The 23,920-nt window shown below is 38.6% G+C and overlaps 2 protein-coding genes across 2 annotated transcripts; one reads left to right on the top strand and one right to left on the bottom strand.

Moving 5' to 3' along the window:
- The first annotated feature begins 6,370 nt into the window (after nucleotides 1-6,370).
- LOC145636365 (oxygen-evolving enhancer protein 3, chloroplastic-like) lies at nucleotides 6,371-7,915 on the top strand. The gene is made up of 3 exons (XM_081687905.1): nucleotides 6,371-6,732; nucleotides 7,233-7,531; nucleotides 7,657-7,915. The coding sequence occupies exons 1-3, from the start codon at nucleotides 6,429-6,431 to the stop codon at nucleotides 7,753-7,755; spliced, it is 702 nt and encodes a 233-aa protein (XP_081544031.1). The 5' UTR covers nucleotides 6,371-6,428; the 3' UTR covers nucleotides 7,756-7,915.
- Nucleotides 7,916-11,820: 3,905 nt separating this feature from the next.
- On the bottom strand, nucleotides 11,821-13,496 carry LOC145636364 (uncharacterized). The gene has a single exon (XM_081687904.1). The coding sequence runs from the start codon at nucleotides 13,349-13,351 to the stop codon at nucleotides 12,125-12,127; it is 1,227 nt and encodes a 408-aa protein (XP_081544030.1). The 5' UTR covers nucleotides 13,352-13,496; the 3' UTR covers nucleotides 11,821-12,124.
- Nucleotides 13,497-23,920: the final 10,424 nt, after the last annotated feature.

Genomic DNA, 23,920 nt, shown 5'->3' with positions numbered 1-23,920 from the left:
ATTCATATTTATAAGTAATGGTTTAGAATACAAGTAATTAAAGAATAAAAGTGAAATTAAATTCAGATTTATAAATAATGGTTTAGAATACAAGTAATTAAGAATAAAAGTGAAATTATTGTTTATTATTAAAAATGTAAAAGTAATAGTTACTTATTAAAATTTATGGTTACTTGTTAAAATTTATAAGTAATGGTCACTTCTAAACTATATAAGTAATTATAAAACCATTGTTAAAATTGGTTATAAAATATACAAGTAACTATACACGTAACATCATACAAGTAAGCATACATGTAACATCATACAAGTAACTATAAAACCATTACATGTAACATCATAATTATAATGGTTACTTATTAGTATATATAAATATTAGTAATAGTATGATGTAATAGTATTAAGGTTACATGTATTATTTAATTTCTAGTGAGGTTACTTGTATTATATGTGTTGTATTATATGTGTACTTGTATTGATGTTACTTGTATTATATAGTTTTAAGTGAAGTTATTTGTATTATATGGTTACTTGTATTGAGGTTACTTGTATTATGTATTATTTGGTTACTTGTATTAAGATCACTTACTTGTATTAGGAAGATAGTTATAAAGGTTACCTGAAATTCTTCCTCTGTCACACATCCTGAAAGACATTTGTTGAATGCATATTTGAATGAGGTATCTCTTTTCAGTGCTCCAAATCTTGATACAGCATTCTTTATAAGATGCCAAATACATAATCAGTGTCTTGAGTGAGGAAGGACCTACAACATTGTAAATGAATTATACTGTTAAAATTCTGTGGTGTTTTTTTATTTTTTAAAGATTTGATCTTACTGAAATTATAAGCTAATTCATAAATCACCGTTTCAATTGCTTTAGACATTGCCAAGTCTTGATCTGTAAATATTGAAGCAGGTTCACTACCTCCCATTGACTTTTTAAAAGTGTCTAACACCCACTCAAAAGTTTCTATTTTCTCATCAGCAATAAAAGCACATCCAAACATAACATTCAGCCAGTGATTATTGAGACCAACAATAGGGGCACAAATAAGGTTATATTTGTTTGTCCTATATGTGGTATCAAACACGACAACATCTCCATAAATTTGAAAATCTTCCTTCATTTCAGAATCTCTCCAAAAAATAGCAGTGAGTTTGTTTTCATTTTCACCACCTCCTAACTTAAATCTGAAAAAGAAATTCCAAAGTTAGTTGTTTTGGTAATAGAAGTTACTGGTATAAGTAGAAAATCATCATCTTCAGATTGCCTTTTGTATAATCTATCTATTACTGTTTGTGCATCATCTCCTTGAATTTCTTTCATTTTTTTCCTTGAAATGTAATTATAATGATCCGTTATAGTGTGTCCTACAAGTTCTTCTCCACCAGCTTCACTACTTATTAATCTAAATGCATCTGCTGGTCTTAACCCACTGTCTGCCATTAAATCAATGACTTTTGCCTTTTCTTCTGTTATCTTTCTCTCTGATCTATGTAAATGCTGCCAAACACTTCTTGTCAACTCATGGTTATGTGCTATAACATGTTGTTCAACTACAAACATTCCTTCTTTGTTTTTTTTTCCCTAATGAATGCATTGCAACCAGTCCTAGTAATAGGTACTTGATGTGTTCTTTTTTTTTTTTTTTGTTTTCACTTGGTGGAGGAGGTGTTCTTTTGCCTTTTGGTACACATCTAAATCCTTCTTTAGAACAAACAAAATCCTTTCCTTTAATTTCTCTGTGTTTCCCTTGTGTATACCTTGTTGTTGATTGTCTTATACTAAATCCTACAACCATAGCATGAAGCCTATATTGCTCATATATTTCATCTAAAGTTAAGGCTGTAAAACCTAGTAGACTTCCTGCAAAATCATCCAATTGTAGTTCAGCTTGATTTGCACTTTCTTCTGTCAATGTGCTATTACTTGTTTCTGCAGTACTTGTATTTATTTCTGCAAATTATAAACTGAATTTAGGAATATATAGCTTGAAATTGACATAATACATAGGAGTTATAATCAGGGATTACTTATTAGAAAGCACTACATTTACTTGTAAGTTTTTTTTAAAGTAGAGTTACTTGTTGTTAATTATTAAAGTAGAGTTACTTGTTAGATTTTTTTGAAAGTGGAGTTACTTGTTGTTAGTAAATAACAATATAATCTGGGTTTACTCGTTGTTACTTATTAATGACATAAAAAAGTAGGGTTACTTGTTTTTCAATGGTTACTTGTATATAATCAGAGGTTACTTGTTATAAAGCACTAGGGTTACTTGTAAGTTTTTTAATATAGAGTTACTTGTTGTTAGTTATTAATGTATAGGGTTATTTGTATTTTAATATAGGGTTACTTGTATGAGGTTAAGGTTACTTGTATATGGTTACTTGTATTTTAATATAGGGTTATTTGTACAGGGTTACTTATATTTTAATTTAGGGTTACATGTATTGAATTACTTGAATTTTAATATAGGGTTACTTGTATATGGTTATATTTACTTTTATAGGGTTAGTTGTATTTTAATATAGGGTTATAAGTATAGGGTTACTTGTATGAGGTTAGGGTTACTTATATAAGGTTACTTTTACTTTTATAGGGTTACTTGTATTTTAATATAGGGTTACTTGTATATTGTTACTTTTATAAGGTTACTTGTATTTTAATATAGGGTTATTTGTATTTTTATATAGGGTTACTTGTATTTGGTTACTTGTATTTTTGTTCATAGTTACTTGTAAAGGGTTACTTGTATAAGGTTACTTGTATTTTAGTATAGGGTTACTTGTATATGGTTATATATACTTTTATAGGGTTACTTGTATTTTAATATAGGGTTATATGTATAGGGTTACTTGTATGAGGTTAGGGTTACTTGTATAAGGTTACTTTTACTTTTATAGGGTTACTTGTATTTTAATATAAGGTTACTTGTATATGGTTACTTTTATAAGGTTACTTGTATTTTAATATAGGGTTACTTGTATATGGTTACTTTTATAAGGTTACTTGTATTTTAATATAGGGTTATTTGTATTTTTATATAGGGTTACTTGTATTTGGTTACTTGTATTTTTGTTCATAGTCACTTGTATAGGGTTACTTGTATAAGGTTACTTTTATTTTAGTATAGGGTTACTTGTATAGGTTAATTGGTTATTAGTAATCTACAATTAATTACTATTTAGTTACTTGTATTACTTGTATTATTTTAGTATAGTCTTACTTGTATATGTTACTTGTATTACTTTAAAATGAATGTTACTTTTATTATAAAATAATAAATTGATTACAGAATTCAATAGAGTTACCTTTTCATTCATTTTTTTTACTTATTAAATGATAAACACAATGTAGATTTTACCTTGTATGTAGTTGTTGACATCAATTACTTCAATTTGTTTGTATCTGTGTTCATCTTCCAGATCCAATACTTGATTATTGGTTTCGATTTCGAGATTCATCAATGAATCCTCAATTTGCTCCATCTCTATTGATTCCTGCGAATCAGGTAATTGTTCGAATTCTTCTGCCATAGTTATTCTTGAATTTCTGAAATAAAAATGGATCAAGTTTTCAATTCGATTTTTCTTCGTTTTTATCGCCCTTCTGGAATATTGAGTTTCGCCGCAATAAATGTTTTTTCTGGGTTTTAGGGTTTAGGGATTTGTGCGCGTCTTTTTTATAGTCATTTAGTTTCATTTAGCGCGTGTGATCAATCCCGTTTTGCGCGACTATACTCCGTTATTTTTGCTGACATTGCAGAAGGCCGCACCATGTGGCCTGCTGCACCAAAAAGGCGCCGACCCAAGATTAGTTAACGTGCCACGTAAGATTATAAATTATAGTTATATCCAATAAATAATTCAAGTGCCACATAAGAATAAATGACTAATGAGATTTTAATGGTTACATTAATTAAATACGAAATATTATCTTTTGAGATTAGAAATTTTATCTAATACTTTAAAACAAATACGGAGAAAATGATATATTACATACAACTAATAAAATAACAAATGTAATTACATAAATATGAATAATTTTTTTTAAAAAAAAAAAAATCGATCCGTGCATCGCACGGGCTTCATGTAGTTACATTATACTTGTATCTTTATACATTCACCCTTACACAATAGTAGTCTGAGAACAGCCAAAAACAAAAAAAAACCTTGTAGCAGCAAAAAAAAAAAGAAAAAAAAAAGTGATGGTCCAATTGGAGATCAGCCAAGTGAGTACTATTGGGCCAAGGAGGCGCAAGCCCGTTATCCTTCCACTGACAAGAGCGGGAGGTTTTCGTTGCTCTGTGAAACCAGCCTCACGAGAGATTTTAATGGTTACATTAATTAAATACGAAATATTATCTTTTGAGATTAGAAATTTTATCTAATACTTTAAAACAAATACGGAGAAAATGATATATTACATACAACTAATAAAATAACAAATGTAATTACATAAATATGAATAATTTTTTTAAAAAAAAAAAAATCGATTCGTGCATCGCACGGGCTTCATGTAGTTACATTATACTTGTATCTTTATACATTCACCCTTACACAATAGTAGTCTGAGAACAGCCAAAAACAAAAAAAAAACCTTGTAGCAGCCAAAAACAAAAAAAAGAAAAAAAAAAAGTGATGGTCCAATTGGAGATCAGCCAAGTGAGTACTATTGGGCCAAGGAGGCGCAAGCCCGTTATCCTTCCACTGACAAGAGCGGGAGGTTTTCGTTGCTCTGTGAAACCAGCCTCACGCGGTCCCCTCCACTTTAGGGCCCATGAAGATTGAGCCTTCGCCCAACCCTCATGGGCCAACTCTCAACTTGGATAGGGCGAGCTAGCATTATGCCAACCACTGACCCGACCCAATTGGCTGAAGACCTGTCCCGTCACAGTAGTGCTCCCACTTGGGTCACAAGCTCGCGTTACCAAGCTCAGCAATAAGTAACATGCTTGTACGAATATATAAATTGAGGAAATGTTTAGAAATCTTTCGATGTGGGACTCTTTTATGTTTATCTCATTAAGCTTTGTAATACTCCTTATTTAGCTTCTTTATTTATGTTTCTTGTTGGTGTCATATAGGTATATATATTCAGCGTTGCTGGGAAGGTGATGAATCGGGTGTTGATGAGAATATTACGTTGTCGATCATCTCTCGAAAATTTCACGCTGACCCGGGGAAGGAGATGTTAGAGTTGATCTGTGTAAGAGGGAACTTATGCTTCATTTAGGATTTACTGAATATGTTGTTTGTTTTAAGAAGTGAGGTTGCACATGAATTAAAGATGATAAATATTCATACATTGGAAATAATGGGATGCTAATCTTGAGGAATAAAGGGTTAATTTGAGGATGGACTTTATACTGAGAAGCTAGTCAAATCATGTGAAGAAAGAAAGCCAAGGTAAATTAGAAGCTTGGTGATAATGGCCTTTGAAGAACAAAGCTAGGAGACCCCTGCAGAATGTGCAAATAAATGAATTGATGGGTTTAATTCATATTGGATAGGCATAAAAGGAAAAGTTTGGTACACTTTATACAAGAATTAGCCGTTCTTGATCGTTTAAAATCACATTTTACACACAAAAAAAGTTGACTTTTATGTGATTTAGGATGACTAAACATGTTGTATACAATACACCCGTTGTATATATTTAAGTCATTAGAGTCTTTATCTAAATCTAATTACAACTCTATTAGTGTAATTTTGTGAATTTGAAGTCAAATTATTATTTCTATCTACATGGTTTAAGAATTACTTCTTGACATCTTAAAAAGCAAAATCACCACTCTTGGTAAGAATACTACATCTACACTGCCAAAGTGCCAATGTTAATGTATGTAGACATGTAGTGCATATTCATGTATGGACTATACAAATTAAAATTAGACTAAAGAAAATCATAAATTAAATACATAATGAAAATTATAGATGTTTAAAATTCTATTGTACAAAGTTAAATATTGTAAAATAATTTATTACAGTACTTCATTTTATTTTTATTTTTATTTTTGTTTTAACGATTTATTTATTTATTAAAGTTTGTTTTGACAAGATAGCAATAGTTGAGATTGTTATCAATTTGTCCTAGATACAAATTTGTAGCCCTAAAAAAAAAGATACAAATTTGTAATCCATATTTAAGTTAGCAAATTACTTCCAAAAAAAACCAATTTCCACGTGGCAAAATATGAACAGCCCAATTAAGAATCCAATCCAACAAATGAAATAAATAAACACATGTAGACCATCAATTGGTTAACCACATATCCAAATATGATCCAACTAGGACCCCACATCAGATAAGGTGTAATGCATCAAAATCAACCATCTATATTTCCACATTTCTCCTCCTTTCACCAAAACTAAACCACCATTGTTATCTAACTTAGAGAGAGAGAAAGAAGAAAAAAAGATGGCTCAAGCAATGGCTTCAATGGCTGGCTTACGCGGCTCATCTCAAGCTGTATTGGAAGGTAGTCTTCAAATCAGCGGCTCAAGCCGGCTTAGTGGGCCGACTACAAGCCGAGTTGCGGTCCCTAAGTTGGGCTTGAATGTTCGGGCTCAGCAAGTGTCAGCTGAGACTAATGAAACTAGCCGCCGATCTGTGTTGGGCCTTGTTGCTGCTGGACTTGCTTCTGGCTCCTTTGTTAAGGCTGTTCTTGCTGAGGCTAAGTCTATCCCTGTTGGGCCACCACCACCACCATCCGGGGGTCTTCGTAAGTGTTTTAACTTATTACTTCCTCCGTTCCTTTTTATTGGTTACGCTTTAACTATTTTACTCGTGTAAAAAGATTTCATACTTAAACCAATCATAGGAGGGAGTATTTTATGGTTTCATTGCTCTTAATTTGGATTTTTGACATACTATTTAAAATAAGAGTAGAAGTTTGTGTATGAAGTATGTAACGATCTTTAGACCAACATATATTTATTTTAGGCTATACAGGCATGATCAATTGATCGAATGTTGGATAAAGCTAGAAAATGAAGCATATAAATGGTGTTAAAAACAATACTCGTATCATTTTTTTTGTTGAATGTATTAAAATAGGCATGATCGAGTGCCTAGGTAAAAAAAAAAAATACCTTATATGTAATTGAAACGAGAAAGAGTATGATTATAATAACTAGGGTAATAAGTTTGGAATGACACATACTGGTTTGCTTAGTTCAAATTCAAAGTCTATCTACGTTTAACTTGATATGTATTGGGCAGCCGGGACATTGAACTCGGACCAAGCAAGAGACGGTACCTTGCCCTACACCAAGGACAGGTTCTACCTTCAACCCCTGCCTCCAACTGAGGCAGCTCAAAGAGCAAAGGAATCAGCCAAAGAAATCCTGAATGTGAAGCAGTTTATCGAAAAGAAGGCATGGCCGGCTGTCCAGAATGACCTACGGCTCAGGGCCGAATACCTTCGCTATGACCTCAAAACTGTCATCTCATCTAAGCCCAAGGAGGAGAAGAAATCTCTCCAAGACCTCACCAGCAAACTCTTTGACAGTATCAACAATGTGAGTGCTCTTACCGTCTTTAACTGGTTGATTTGGCTATCGATTATAACTTCTCGTGTTATTATTATCAATGAAAACGAGTAAACAACCATCAAATTTGCTAATTGACTTACTTTGTCTCACAGCTCGACTATGCTGCAAAGAAAAAGAGCAGTACAGAAGCAGAGAAATACTATGCTCAGACTGTATCCAACCTTAACGACGTTCTTGCCAAGCTTGGTTAATTGTATATCGCTCATTGTAACCTCGTGTAAGAATTGAATTCATGCTCTTATATTATGAGGAAAACCATTTTGTAATGAAAACCCTTTTATTTCATGTGTAGTTCCTAATAATCTTCAGGGCCGAAACTCGAAAATGCATATATTTGTGTTACATTTTTCAGCCATTGTGATTTCAATTGCAGAGGTATCCTTGGATTCAAATTTCAACACACTTCGGATAACTAGATTTTCATAAACGAACAATGAATTCACCATCCACATAATCCAAATCAGGATCGACAATGTCGAACTCGATCCACATAATGAATTATTCGGTTGTGCAACATTGTATCTCTCTACTTAGTGTGTGGCTGTGTGCCATTCAAACACAAATTGCACAAAAAAAAAATGGTAAAAAAAAGATCAAAAACACAAGAGCCTAGTAAAATCATAAGAGCCTAGTGTGTGGCTGTGTGCCATTCATATTTACTCGAGCAATAATAAGATTGATAACAAGATATGCAGAGACGCCACTGTTTATACTACAGAGACAATGACAAAATACAAACAAGCCTCAAGAGGAAAGACATCATGGCAATCTGAACAATTTCGAATGCCATTAGCTAACAAGAGAAATAAGACAAACAACGTTTGTGGAAGACAAGTACCAACTGTTCCTCAAATACATTCAAGACTCGACTGTCAAAGTTCATACCACGAATACCAGTAGACAGGGGTGAAACAAACCATATACGAATTACAATGATAACATTCTCACCCTCTGCTAAATTACTACTACTAAACTCCAAGCAAACAAAAAGGAAAGATCAGGGTTTCCGAGAGACAGCCTGGAGTGATCCAACTGCATCGCATGATATTTAACATTCTTCTAATACTCAGCTCACACCCTTATAAAATTAACATCTCATTGATGGGGATGAACTGATACAGAAAACAGGAACTCTAATCCTCAAATATTTGTGAACTGTCAGAATCTTCAACAGGATCAACACAGCAAAGATGGCATTTTGATACAGAAAAGAGTTAAAAGCAATATAATATTTCATATTGCTTTGACAGGAATAAGAGAGGTATTAGAGAAGTAAAGAAGCGACGATGAGTCGATGAATTACTTGGAGACAACAAAGATGAATGTGTAAGTAGCAATAATACACCAAGTAAAACAAAGTGCAGATCAAGCGAATAATTCACTTGAGATGCCCCTTGACAACAGAGATTGCTAAACAAAAGTGACCCCTCACATCCCCAACTTCCCATCAATGAGAAAACAAAGATCAAATTTATAGCAGAAGGTTCCCGCCAAAAAAAAATAAAAAATTTAAAAGTATGCGGAAACTAGGCCCTATTACTGAAACTTGACAGGGAGAACATATAGACCTCAAAACAATGGCAGTTCAACATCCATCAATAAAGCATTAAAGCCTCTCTATCTGCCTCCAGTATAGTATTCATCCCAGCACAATATCTTCTAGTCCTCGACTTCCAACTGCTACAATCTTAGAAAATACTGTGTACACTAAAGTCTCGTTGTCACGCTTTCAGAATAATATGCAAAGAATAAAAGCTAAATTATCAACAAATGACAAACTAAGAGGCACAGATAAACCGACAGACCAAGCAACATTCATGGAAGCATCAAAAAGACAGGTACCTTACAATGGCAGAATGAAGGCAGATATTATCATATTGAAAAGGGCAGAAGTTAAAAGAGCACGAATAAGCAAAAGCCTTGGTTATCACAAGCATCAAAGCAATATGAGCAAAGGCCAAAGGGTAACTGTTAATACAAATCAATACTGTTGAAAGGCCAAGAAACACCTTGATTTTATTTCCACAGCTATGATGAATTTAAAGCAGCATTATACATCAAAGACCTTCAGACACAAAAGCGTTTGGATATATTGACCTCTCTAATCCCCTTCCCAACCCTCATCAGTAAAACAAAAGCCAAAAACTAACAAGGACCCAATCTTGTCTCAAAAGACCAGGAACATAATTCAGAAACTAACTACTTTGCCAATAAAGATTGTGACAGAGAACATCTCATTTCAACAAGGAACTAAATGACCACAAGAAACAATTCAAATCCCTCCGATAAACCCAATATTCCATGATTCCATCATGAACAAGGGCACCAAACTCCCCTTGCTTAAATCCTTAAATGCCATGTAACAAAAACACCTGACATATTTAATGATGACAAGCTAAGAGTCAATCAAAACCAAATTAATGGTGTTAAGTGACAACTATCCTCCTATGCAAGTACAGATACAGATAGAAAACACAATCAAAGCGGCACAATCAATATGATAATCTAAGAATCCAGAAGAGCAAAATTAACTTAAAGCCTTAGTTATATCCCACCCAAAAGCAAAACCAAGCAACGGCATTATAAACATACTCAGCGAGGCACACAATACTCACAAGTAGAAGAACAAGAACCAAGATCTATACCTGCAAAGAGCATAAGCTTAGTGAAAATTAAAAAGCTCCATAACAGCAAAAGCATGGTAAGAATAACAACACTAGCAATAAGCATTTTACACTATAAGAAACTAACAATAGACAAACCATAGTCAAAGCATCTCAAGATATGATCTATAAATCTAAACAAACAACTAAAACCCTAAAAACATCCTAAACATAAAAAATCCTAAGCTTGATTAGGAGAAAAATCATCTCCAAGAATCGAGTAGACCAACAAACCAAACAGCATTCATAGAGCATCAAAAGGACAAGTACCTTACAATGGCAGAATTAAGGTGTATTTTATCATATCAAAACAGGGCAGTGGGTAGCCTGAGAGTATAACTAAGCAAACGCCTTGTTGATGTTTTCCGCAACTAAGATGAATGTAAAGTAGCACAAGAGTTTCTTCTCTTTCCATTCCCAGCCTCCTTAAGTGAACCAAAAATCAAAAACTAAAGGAAAAATTACCCAAGAACCCAACCCGGTCTCTAAAGACAAGGAACATAATTCAAAAACTAAAAAACCTTGCCATGAAAGGTTGTGACAGATAACATTACCCTTCAACAAGGAACTAAAAGACCACAAGAAACAGTTCCATTTCCTCCAATCACCCAATATTCCTTCATGAACCAGATGAACAATTCCCCTTGCTTAAATCCCCAAATGCCATGAAACAAAAACTCCCAAAATAATTAACAATGACAAGCTAAGAGCCTAAGAGGCTTCCAACAGCACAATATTTTCATTAAGGGAAACAATCCCAAGATTCCCAACCAACTTAATGGTGATAACTAAATTAATGGTGACAACTATTCTCCTATGGAAGTACGAATACAACTAGATATCACAATCAAAGCGGCAGAATTAGTATATAATTATTCTACAAATCCAAAAGGAGGCTTTAAGCAACCAGAACAGCAAAAGCCTTGATCATAAATGACAAATGCCTTAATACATCTTTAATAATAAAAAATTAAAAGCCTTAATTATATCCCTCACGAATGTAAAAGCAAGCCACAGCATTAGAAATGTACTCGTCTACAAACCTTGCCATAAAAGATTGTGATGGAGAACACCACACAGGCACACTTCAACACATACCAAAATGACCACAAAAAACAATTCCCCCTCCAGTAAACCCAATTTTCCTTCATGAACAACAAATCCCCGTGCTTAATTCTCCTAATGCCGTGTAACATAAACACCCAAACATAATTAGCAATGACAGGCTAAGCATCCCAATAGCACAATAATTTCATAAGGGAAAACAATCCAGACCAAATAAATGGTGATAACTAAGTGACAGCTTACCTCCTATGGAAGAATGGATACAGCTAATAAACACAATCAAAACGGCAGAATCAATAGGATTTTTCTAAGAATCCAAAAGGAGACATTATACAATTAGACAAGCAAATTTAACTATAAGCCTTAATTATGTCCCACCTAAAAGCAAAAGCATGCAACAGCATTTAAAATGCTCATTCTACAAACAGCAAGGGAGACAACACTCACAAGTAGAAGAACAAAAACCAACACTTGCAAACAGCATAAAATTAGAGAGAATACTAAAACACACCAATAGCAAGAACAAGATAAGAATAACAAGGCTAGCATTTCGAATTTTATACTATAAGAAACTAACAATGACCAAACCATAGTCAAAGCATCTCAAGTTTAAATCCAGAAATCTAAACAACAACAAACTGTACCCTAAAAGCATATTAAACATAAAAAGCCTCTTAAAAGGGATGTACATCCTAAGGCTTGATAAGGAGAAAAATCATCTCCAATAATTGAGTTCAACTACGAAAAACTACCATAAAACACCGGATTCAACTACCTTCTGCACTGATCCAATCTTCACAAAATCTTACCACACCGAACTTCTTCGATTCACCTAATGTTTACCAGACCTAAGAGCTTCCATGATCCTCCGCGTCTCCTCCTGCTCGGCTTCAGACCGCAGAATTCTCGCCTCAGCTTGCTTCATCGCCACCTTTTCCCACATCTCACCGATCTCAGCCCTCGCCTTGGCTCCCATCATCCTCAACCCTTTCTTCCTTAGCTCCTCCCACGCCACGGCTTCTCCAACCTCCAATTCCAAATCTTTCTCATCAGTCTCAACAACCTTCCCACTCTTCTCAATCAATTCCTCCTCCTTATCATTCTTCTTCTTCTGATCCTCCCCAACAGCCCCAGCATTAGAACCACTCTTAATCTTCAAAACCCGAGCTTTCGATTTCGATCCCACATTACTATTACCATTGTTTTCAGCAACAGCCCCATTAGTACCCTTATCATCCTCAACAACATCATCCCCAGCATTACTATAATTATTCTCCCAAATCTTTTTAGACAATTCAAAACACTGAATCTCAACAGGGTTAGTAAGCTTCTTCTTCTTAGCATTAAAAAACTTCTTCTTAAGCCTACGAACCTTATCAACAACCTGAACCTTACTAACCTCAACATGCAAAGATTTCTTAATAAACCCATAAAAATCATCAATTTCAATCATGGGGTCAGCCCCTCTTTTAGCCTTAAAATCAATCATACCTTTCAAAATCAGAATTTCATCATCTTCACTAAACACCCTCTGAAACAACTTCTTCGATCCCTCTTCTGGAACCCCACCACCGGCGCCGCCGGAAACGGCGGCGACACTCCCGGATTTCTCTTTCCTCGGCTTCTTCGACGAACTCTTGAGTGCACTCTCCGACGAGCGCTTCTCGGGTACCTGACCGGCGGGGAGAGCAGCAATGGTGTACTTAAGTTTATCCTTACCGAGGGTACCGGATATAAAGCCGGGTTTTGAGATGGGCTTGATTTTCTGCAAAGTGGGTTCGTCTTCTTCATCATCGGAGGAAGAATCGTCCTCGGAAAGAGGCCTCTTGTTGCCGGAGGCGACGGCGGTTGGCGCGGCGGAGGCGGCGGCGGAAGTGGGGGCTTTCTTGCCGGAGGCCGGCGGCGGTTGTGGGGTTGATGGGGTTTGTTCTTCGTCGGAAGAAGAACCGGAATTCTCTTCTTCTTCGGGTTCTATGCTTGAATTAGAGGTGGATTCTTCAGAAGAATCTGCCTCTGGTGGGGCTTCAGTCAAGGGTTTCTGGGCTTTGTTGCGAGCCATTGATGGAGAGAGAGGAGAGAGAAAGAGGGAGAAGGAGGAGAGAGAAAGTAGAGAGTTGAAGGGTTTGAGAGTTGAGGAGTTAGATCTAAAAGAGGGGGGAAGGCAGGGAGTTATAGTGGGGGAATGGGGTGCATCGTGCGAGGTGTGAGTGAATGTTTGATGCTATCCTTGCTTGATGCTATCCTATCCTTCTTGAATGAGGGTTTGAGGGGGGCTATGGGGAGTTACTAGATGACCTAATTGACTGTCTTGACTAGTTGACTGTAACGGTTTTTGAATGGTTAACTATGAATCTTCGTACAAAAGGGTTTGGAATAAGAGGTCAGGGTCGAACATGAGTGATCGAGCATGGGGAAGGAATTAGCATATTAATATTGTATCTGAAGTATATTAGAGCTTGATATTGTAGAAATAAAGGTTTTTTAGACGATATGGAAGTTGTTACGGTGAGCGTAAGTGCACGAAAGTGAGGGTTTCAAGAGAAGTATTACTTCGGTTTACTTTGTATCTGAGAGCTTACTGCAAGTTTATTGCATAGTAATGAGCTCTGTTCATTGAATGGTGATACGACTGTTATTTATACGAGTAATTTACGTAATATGGAATATGAAGAGATTGAATAATAGATCTTTGACTGTTGTATGGAAGAAAATATATAGTTGTTCCATTTCACGATTTTTTTTCTATAAAGAACTCTAAATATATATATTCATCTCCACATGTGTCGCTTGTAAGATTTTCTTTCCATTGCATGATAAATTCGTTAGGGGTACATTTGTCCTTGAAAGTAACCGTTGATATGATTTTTGTTAGTTGCTAAAGTAGTTATCAGCTTTTAAATGCCTATATCGAATGTCAAATCATATTTGATAAAGAATTTTTGTAATTGCTAATTCACGTGCGACTAAGGCGTGTTTGGCAGTATCTTTTATTTAAGTAATTAACTAAAAAAATGAGTATTTGGCAATGTAATTTGAGGGTAATGTTTAGTGGTATAAGTAGATTTTATCAAAATAGTTACTCGGTAGTATTATAAAAAATAATAGCTAAATAACAACTACCAAACACTCATACTTTAATTATCTATTCTCACAACTGAGTACTTGTTGACAGCTAAGATGAATTGTACAGACATTACAACTATTATCAACACCTCATTTCTTAACCTACATTAAAATATCATCTACATAATTTGAATTACCAAAAAATATCCAATCGAATCCACTTAAAAAGGCAAAAATGTCTACAATTATCATATACAATCAATGAAAAATGGAAAACAAAATCAATTAGAATCAATATAATAAATTCATTAATAATTCATATAACCCATCAAATCATTACAAAATGGAAACAAAATCATTCAAAAGAATTATGCATCATTCAAATAACCCGATATATAGCACAAATACCGAACTAGCATACTACGGAGTATTATATCGTTGTTAATATCTTATATAGGAAAAATTAATAAGAAAGGTCTCAACTATTAACATTCTTCTTTAAAAGGGTCAAACTATTGATTAATTCATGACAGTTCCAACTATGGGGTGGTCTTTCCAAAAACAGTCCTTGACCTACTTATGACTGGTTAAACCGATTATTGACACCGCTTGTCACGAATCAATTGTCTAATGTTTTAATATTTTTTTTTAATAAAATGTTCTCCCCCCCCCCCCCAATTTTACCTACTTGACCCTTTCCACGCCATTAATCTCTGCACCGACAAGCACATGAACGGATGGACCCCTAACCACCTGTTGCTACAAATTCACTCCTCTCCCACTAGAACCCAAGCCATACTCTAAAAGCATCCTCCCTTCCTTAACCCAACCATCATCGTAGATCATCCTATACACCAGCCACGCACCTCCCTACTTTTGCTATCCCTTCCTCTCGAGTTGAGTTGTGTGGGAACGTGGGTGGTGGTGAGCAAGGATATGTGGGCGATATTGTGAGAAACGGTGGGCATGGGTCTAGGTGATTGGGTTGATGGGCAGTGTCTAGTGGTTGGAGATAGCGTGGGCTAGGTGGAGATCAGAGAGAAGGGTTTAATTAAGGAAAATTTGACATTTACTACCGCCGAAAGCACCCCGTATCAGATTTACTACCCGTTTAAAAAAATATTTTATATTACTACCACCCAAAATCACATAATTAAAATTTCACTACCACTTAACGGAATCCGTTAAGGTTCCGTTAAGTTTATTAAAAAAAAAAATTAAAAAAAAATTAACCCAGCCACCCCTCTCCCTCAACTGTGACCCCTTCTCCCCCCTGTCGGCGACCGGCGGCCGGCGCTCAGAGCTTCGGCCGGCGCCAGTGCGAACTCACTCCCCTCCCTCTCCCCCACCCCCACGCAGCCGATGAACCCCTCCTTCCCTTTCCCCGTTCTCGCTGCCCAACCCCCACCCCAAATTGAATTACTTCCATTAATTCCGGCGTTTTCGACTTCGGTTCCTAGAACTAAAGCGTCAAAAATGGTTCGAAGAGCCATTGAAGTGATTTGATAGAAGATTTTGATTGAAATTAAATCACAATTGAAGCAATTAGGGTTTTGAAAAGGGGGGAAATTTTTGTGTGGCGATGGTGGTTTACGGTTGACGGAAATGGAGTCCAAGCATTATCTTGCATCAATGGGGGCATTCATCTTGTATCAATAGCAGCAACGTGTATTCAGCTTCAATTGATGGTCGTGCGGGGCTGCTGGTGGAGCGAAGCTTCTTGCGGTGGTGCTCGCTGCAGTGTTGCGGTGGGGGTTGAAGTGTGGGCTGGGCTTGGTGATGTTGGAGAGAGAAGGGGATCGGAGTTGTGGGTGACGGTGTGAATGGAGGGGTCGGGGCAGCAAGTATGGGAAAAGGGAGGGGGTTGGTTGCGCAGGTGGGGGAAGGGCGGGGGTGGGGTCGCGCTGGCTGGGGGAAGGGGGTGGGGTCGCGCCGGCGCCGGTAGGGGGGAGGGGGTGGCAGTTGAGGGGACGGGTGGCAGTGAAGTGGAGGGGTGGCCGCAAGGTGGTTGAACGGTGGCTAAACCCAAGTAACGGAAACAGTAACGGTCTTAGTCTTTGGTAGTGAAATATACATTTTAGGGATTTGTGTGGTAGCAAAATAAAATATTTTTTTAAATGGGTAGTAAATCTGATACGGGGTGCTTTCGGTGGTAGTAAATGTCAAATTTTCCTTTAATTAATTAGATTTTTTAAAAATGAATGGGCCGACAAAATTGCAACACGTGGCAATATTTACCTGTTTACCTAGTCATAACAGGTCAAGGATCATTTTTGGAAGAACCCTTAATAGTTGGGACTGTTGTGGATTAATCAATAGGTTGACCTTTTTAAAGAAGAATGCTAATAGTTCATACCTTTCTTGTTAATTCTTCCTTATATATATGTTGATAATTGATTAAGAAAAGCAAATAATAACCTTTTTTTTTAGAGTGAAGGATAACTCAAGGTGTTAGAACTTTCATTCTGATTTCATAACATCATCACTCGCCCTTGTGGCTCTCCAAATATCAAAAAGAAATAATAGTGATTCTACTTGTTATAACGTAATCACTTTAGTAGTATTGTTAAGCTCTCTTAAATGAATGACAAAAATAACGGACTTTTAATATGTATATAACTCTCTTAAGTTGATCTAATTATCATTAAATGAATAACTATTGTAAAATAAAAACCATTTTACAAATTTCATTTCTAAATTGTTGATAGGTCCCATTGATATTCGTCATTTTTGCTGATGATCCCTCTATTTAAAGTTTTCACATTTTTTTTACACAATTAAAGTGTTGACATTAAGTACTCCTTTCATTTATTCTTATTCCTCATTCAACTAAACAACCTTCTCTTAGTTAACCAGGCTATGCAATAATAGGTTTGCTGCAAGACTTTGGTTTAGGTGTGTTATTTTAGCTTGCTTACACAACGTTGTCCTTTTTTTTTTGTTGGTTTGCTTATTTTAGCTCTTTTAGGTTGTTATATTGCTTTTATTTATATAGTTCTCTTTGTCAAACAAAAAAAAAAAAAAAAAAACTTTTTCATCTTACCATATCAAATTGCCATCTGATTTTACTAGATTCATTTTGCATGCTTGTCAAGCTGATTTGTTAGGTGTTGCAAGCATGCATTTTAGTAGAAAATATTTTATCTGTAAGTATATTATCCATGTTAGGGCCTATTCACATTTAATGAGTTAAGCTGAACTGAACTGAAATGAATATTTTATGAGAGAAGGAAATTAGGAGATGAACTGAACAGGGCTGATTGAAGCTGAACTGAACTGAATTGAAATTAAGGTGAAGTGAACAATCCCTTAGACTCATTTTAAATTGCATGCGCTTGAAATTGAAGATGATAAGCCTGTCATTATGCATTCATTGAAATAAATAATCTTCCCTATAAATATTAAAAAAGTTAAAGTAAAATAAAATTAAATGATTGAATTCAAAGTCACAATTAATTTATTTCTATATATTATATGATCTAATCTTATTGTTGAATTGAAATGTGATCATATTTAAAAGCTACTCTTTTATTTATAATTAAAATGTGGCAATAATTAATCAAACTGGACTTTTTGGTATTAATGTTGTCAACAACAGTTTATTGTTAAATGATGCGATATATATGATAGAAAATATTAAACTCGGGTAATCGTGGTTAAAAAAATTATTCGTCATGCTAACCCTAATAACACTTGGTATTTGAGAACCAATCACACATTAAATGAAAAAAATTGTTATGTCAAATTTTAAAAGCTTAAATAAATTCAAGGTGTAGCGACACAAAAAGTATTGCCTCGCTAACCTTTGTACTATATGTGAAAGCTGATTATGATTTTGTTGGCTGAAATTTGACCGTTACATACGATACTGAGCTACCTTAAAGTAAATAATGATATGACATGCATGCTAGTTGATTGAAGGTCGGATCTATGATGTAGATTGTAATTATGAAATCTACCAAGATTGTTAATAGAAGTTAATAAGATGGATTTAAGGGTTATTTATCTTTCTAGCTATTTCTTGATTAATTATAGTAAATGAATCTCAATCTCGACATTTGCACTATAAACACCTCATATTAAGATTTTGTTTCAATAATAAAATTGTAAGGGTTTATATTAGCGTATGACTTTTGTTTAGGGTAATTTTACCCCGCCACGTGGTCCAATCAGAGGATGACACGTGTCAGCCCCAGGATGGCCCAAAGTGGACCTATCCCTGCTTGACACGTGTCACTCTAGAAACCCGGGGAAATGACGGCCTTCAGGCCCAAATCCCGAGAAAGCCGCAATGCGGCGCAGCCCACCAATGATTAGGGTTCACTGATCTAATCAGGGGCACGCATCCCGAGGACTCTATAAATAGGGAGATTTCCCTCTTTTGGAGGGCACGTTTTACCATTTATTGCAAACTGTCCCTTTGATAGAGACATCTGAGCTTGGAATCCGAGCAGATACCCACCTAAATTTCCGCACCTTTTTCTCTCCCTTCAAGTTACTAACTTGTTCGTCGGAGGCGGAGCACCACCCAACCGGTGTCTCCATTTGTTTTGCAGGTACAGCTCACGCCGGATCAGTCTTCGTGCTGTAACTCTCCCAAGGGACAAAAACACCCAAAACATTTGGCGCCGTCTGTGGGGAGAGTACCTCGAAGATGGTTCAAGAGTCTGTACCACCCCCTAACTGTCTGGGCGATGACCCAGAAGTCTTTACAGACCATGAGGATGAAGATCCTCAGGTCGAAACCTTTACATCCGATGATGGCTCTCTCAGAATCAAGCGCATCCGGCCCAGAGATACTCTGGAGCGGGGTGCCACCCAGGCGGGAACAGGTCGACCCCCTGGGCAGCCGGAAGGGGAAACCCATACGGCCGCAGGATCAGCACCTGTCACCCGAGACGAACTCATGAGGTTCATGACAAGTTTCAAGGGTGAAATTAAAGAGCTGATCACCCAGAGCTGGGCTGGCCCAAGTAGAGGCCAGTCGGCCAAGAAGGCTCCCCTGAAAAAGGGTAAGTCAGTCAAAGATCGGCAGCCAACTCCCCATATAAAGGAGAAGGCAGCCGGGACCATTGATTGGTCCAAGATTCTTCTTCCTAAGAGGAATACCAATAATACCCGCCGGACTCAACAGCCGGTGGGAAGTAAAAAATCATCTCTTGATGCCCGGGAAATAATCAACCGGAAGAGAAATCAACAGCTGTCTGAGTTGGCTTCAACGTCGAACTTTCCTGACAGCTTCAACAATACTTCTGCAGGGAATGCTCTCTCCCTATATGAGAGCCAGACAGGTGGTTATACCGTCCATTCTGGCCCTCAGATGATTGGAACTATACCGTATGTACCTGCTCAGGTTTACGGTCAGTATCCCCCTCACTTCATGCAGCCGGCTCTCTTCGGAGGTCAGGCGGCATATCAAAATGTCCAGCCACTTGATTGGCAGCTCCGTCTGCTACGCCTGGATGAACAACCTTCTGCGTTCACCCGGGAGATAACCGAGGCGGCACAGCCGGCCAAGGTTAAGAATGTATTGGTGGGTACCTATGATGGTACCACTAACCCGGAAGATCACCTTATGGCATACACCAACCTCATGTACTTATAGGGGTTGGATGATGCCACTTGGTGTCAATGCTTCCCGGCTACATTGAAGGGCATTGCCCAACAATGGTTTGGCAACTTGTCAGCCGGGTCCATTGAAAATTTCAGGAAGCTCGCCTTCCTGTTTGCTTCCAACTTCTCAATGAACATCCCTGCTAAGAAAACAAGCCTTGACTTGAGCACTGTTAAGCAGGGAGAGAGAGAAGGGTTGCGCTCATATGTCAGGTGGTTCAATCTGATCAGAATTCAGATTTAAGGACTGTCTGATGAGGTAGCTTTTACAGACTTCTTCAAGGGTCTGAGAGACGGGTCGACCTTTAAGTTCGACCTAGTCAGAAAAGGGGCTTTCACCTTACAGGCGGCCCTGAGGGAGGCGGAAAGCTACATTCAAGCTACCGACCTCTACTCGCCTGGTAACCAGTCGGACTCCAAGAAGTCCGACAAGCAGAAAGACAGTCGGTCTGCTCAGCCGGCCAAAAATAAAGAAGAGAGCAGGAAAAGAAAAGAAATCTGGGCGGTTAATGACTCTGATCAGCCGTCCCAGAAGAAAAAGAAAGAGTTTAAACCGTACGTTCCTAAGTACGAGTTTAACAAGGAGTGCAACTCCATCCTCATGGAAATTAAGGACCGGTTGTCCCTAGAAAAGCCGAATCCAATGAAAAGTTCCATTCAATCAAGGAACAAGAACAAATTCTGCCAATACCATGAGGAGGTTGGCCATGACACCAACGACTGCTTCAGCTTACAACGGGCGTTGGACCGTCTTGCTGACAAGGGGATATTGAAGTCTTACATTTCTAAGTCCCCAGCCGGGACAAAGAAGAAGAACAAGGGTCAGTCATCCAAGACTACCCCCCAGCCTGCTAGTAGCTCGGATACCGATAAGGAGCCGGTCTACACAATAGCAGGCGGGTTCTCCTGTGGTGGCCCTACCATCCGGGGCACCAAGAGCCATCTTCAAAAGATGGACAAAGATGATGATGAGCAGGCGTCTACAAGCACCTCCTTCCCAGACGTCTTGATCACTGAGAAGGACAGGGGCAGCGTCCGCCGTCCGCATGATGACCCGGTCGTCATTGAATGTAAGGTTGCCAACCAGCTGGTTGGAAGAATCCTTATTGACACCGGCAGCTCATCAGACATCATCAGCCTCCAGTGCCTACAAAAGCTGAAATACAATGTCGACAGCATGTATCCGGTCACCCACCCCCTAGTTGGTTTTGGGGGCGGGATGGTCTACCCAGCTGGGAGAATTGACATACCCATCCGGCTGGGAGAGAAAGGCCAGGGACGACATATTGTCGTCAGATTCTTGGTCGTTGAGGAGTTGACCGCCTACAACATTATCCTTGGTCGGCCAACTCTCAACGAAACCAAGGCGGTAATCATCCCGTCTCTCATGCTCATCAAGTATGAGAGGGATGACGGCTCTGTTGGTTCCTTGAATGGGGATCATAACACGGCCCGGGAATGCTATCTCTCAGTCGTCAAAGATACTGTGGTCGGCTCTGACAATGTCAAGGATGCCGACCCAGCCACTGTCCCACCAGCAGTCGGGAAGAAAAAAAAGGCACCTCTGCTGGTGGAGGTGAAGAAAGAGAAAAAATAGCAATCACTGATCGGTGAACGGTCAGAAGAGCTCCGTCCCCAACCGGCTGGTGAAAACATTGATCTCGTTCTGGATGACAGCCGTCCGGAGCGTACTGTAAAGGTTGGGACGGTTGCTCATGCTACCTTAGGTGCAAGCTTGCACCTCCTGCTGAAGGAATTCAAAGACATTTTTGCCTTTGAAGTGGAAGAGATGCCAGGCGTCAGCCCGGATCTCACTGTCCACAAACTCGCCGTGGACTCCAAAAAGAAGCCCATCCGGCAAAAGAAAAGAAACCACGGCGAGGAAAGAAGTCAGGCGGCAGCTGCCGAAGTCAAAAAGCTGCTAGACGCCAGGTTCATTCGGCCTTGTAATTTTCCCGACTGGGTGGCCAATGTGGTCCTTGTTAAGAAATCGAATGGGACCTGGCACATGTTTGTTGATTACACAGACCTCAACAAGGCGTGTCCGAAGGACAGTTACCAGCTTCCAAAGATCGACAGTCTGGTCGACTCTATAGCCGGTCACGCCTTGATGAGCTTTATGGATGCCTACTCCAGCTTCCATCAGATACCCCTATGGAAAAAAGATCAAGAGAAGACGACCTTCATCACTAATCAGGGGTTGTTCTGTTATACTGTGATGTCGTTTGGCTTGAAAAATGCGCCTGCCACTTTCCAACGGATGATTAATACGGTCTTCATTAATCAAATTGGGAGGAATGTGGAGGCGTACATTGATGACATGATAGTCAAATCCAAGCTACAGACGGATCACCTTGCTGATCTCCGAGAAACATTCACCACCCTCAGGCGGCATAAGGTCATGTTAAATCCAAAGAAATGCGTCTTTGGTGTTGAGTCTGGGAAGTTTCTCGGATTCCTGATTGATCAAAGGGGGATAGAGGCTAACCCCGAAAAGATACAGGCGGTGATTGACATGAAGTCACCCCGTTCCGTCAAGGAAGCTCAGAGACTCACCGATCGCCTGGCCGCCTTGGGGAGGTTCCTCAGCCGGTCAGGCGACAAATGCCTTTACTTCTTCCAAGCAATCAGGAAGAAGACCAGGTTTGAATGGGGGGATGATGCTGAGGCGGCATTCCAGAAGTTGAAAGAACATTTGCATTCTCTACCTAGGTTGGTCAGTCCTTTGCCTAGGGAGACGTTGTACATGTATTTAGCCGTCTCAGATCATGCTCTCAGTGTCGTTCTCCTTGCTGAGCGAGACGGCGTGCAGCTCCCGGTTTACTTCATTAGCCATGTTCTCAAAAATGCTGAACTCCGGTACCCCATGGTTGAAAAATTTGGCCTTGCTTTGTATATGGCATTCAAAAAACTGAAGCCTTAATTTTTGGCACATCCGGTGGTGATTTACACCGACCAGCCACTCAAGCGGCCAATATCTACCTTGGAGTCATCCGGGAGAATGTTGAAATAGGCTATTTAAATGCAAAGTCTTGAAATCACTTACGAACCAAGAAAGGCAGTGAAAGGTCAGGCGTTTGCCGACTTTATTGTTGAAATGACTCGTCCGGTGGCTCCGGATAATCTCGACCAGGTTTGGAAAGTGTACGTAGACGGGAGCTCTACAAAGAACGGGTGTGGTGCAGGCGTAATCTACGAGTCTCCTGAAGGGGACAGATTTGAGTATGCACTACGCTTCAAGTTTCAGGCCTCTAATAATGAGGCGGAATATGAAGCCGTACTAGCCGGCATCCGTATGTGTAAGGCGGCAGAGGCCATGAAAATTGACGTCTACTCTGATTCACAATTGGTCGTTAGCCAGTATGAGGGAAACTATGAGGCAACTCATCCGGCTATGATCAAATATCTTCAGGCAGTCAAAGAAGAGGCCGGGGCACTTGAGGAATTCCGTCTGAATCAAGTGCCTAGGTCGGAAAACAACCAGGCGGATGCATTGTCAAAACTGGCATCTTCCGCCTGCCATGATACGCTTCGGTCAGTCTTTTGGGAAGTTCTTGAAAAAAGAAGCATCTTTGAAGATCCCATTGGAATTCTGGACCGAAGCTCTACCTGGATGGATGGCATCCGGGCCTATCTTTCAGTCGGTACACTTCCTGATTCGCCCCAGGAGGCAGCCGTCCTGAAGAAGCGAGCTGCAAGCTTCGAGTTGAGAGACGGAGAACTCTTCAAGGCAGGGTTTCTTAAGCCTCTGTTGAAGTGTGTCACCCCAGAAAAGGGAAAGGAAGTTCTCGAAGACTTGCACTCGGGATTCTGCGTCTCCCACATAGGCGGCAGGTCCCTAGCCGTCAGAGCCAGATGACATTATTTCTGGCCTACTCTTGAGGCAGACGCCAAGGAGTTGGTGAAGAAATGTGACAAGTGCCAAAAATTTGGCAAACTTATTCACCGTCCG

The sequence above is a fragment of the Chenopodium album genome, chromosome 6 (assembly GCF_948465745.1).
Source record: "Chenopodium album chromosome 6, dcCheAlbu1.1, whole genome shotgun sequence".
Classification (NCBI taxonomy): domain Eukaryota; kingdom Viridiplantae; phylum Streptophyta; class Magnoliopsida; order Caryophyllales; family Amaranthaceae; genus Chenopodium; species Chenopodium album.
This window is presented reverse-complemented; position numbering and strand designations above follow the sequence as displayed.

What these genes read in the sequence shown, in the direction of transcription:
- LOC145636365 (XM_081687905.1), top strand. Translation starts at nt 6,429, where the DNA reads ATGGCTCAAGCAATGGCTTCAATGGCTGGCTTACGCGGCTCATCTCAA. An exon ending in ACCACCATCCGGGGGTCTTC is followed by an intron (nt 6,733 to 7,232) that starts GTAAGTGTTTTA and finishes TGTATTGGGCAG; the next exon opens with CCGGGACATTGAACTCGGAC. An exon ending in TCTTTGACAGTATCAACAAT is followed by an intron (nt 7,532 to 7,656) that starts GTGAGTGCTCTT and finishes TTTGTCTCACAG; the next exon opens with CTCGACTATGCTGCAAAGAA.
- LOC145636364 (XM_081687904.1), bottom strand. Translation starts at nt 13,351, where the DNA reads ATGGCTCGCAACAAAGCCCAGAAACCCTTGACTGAAGCCCCACCAGAG.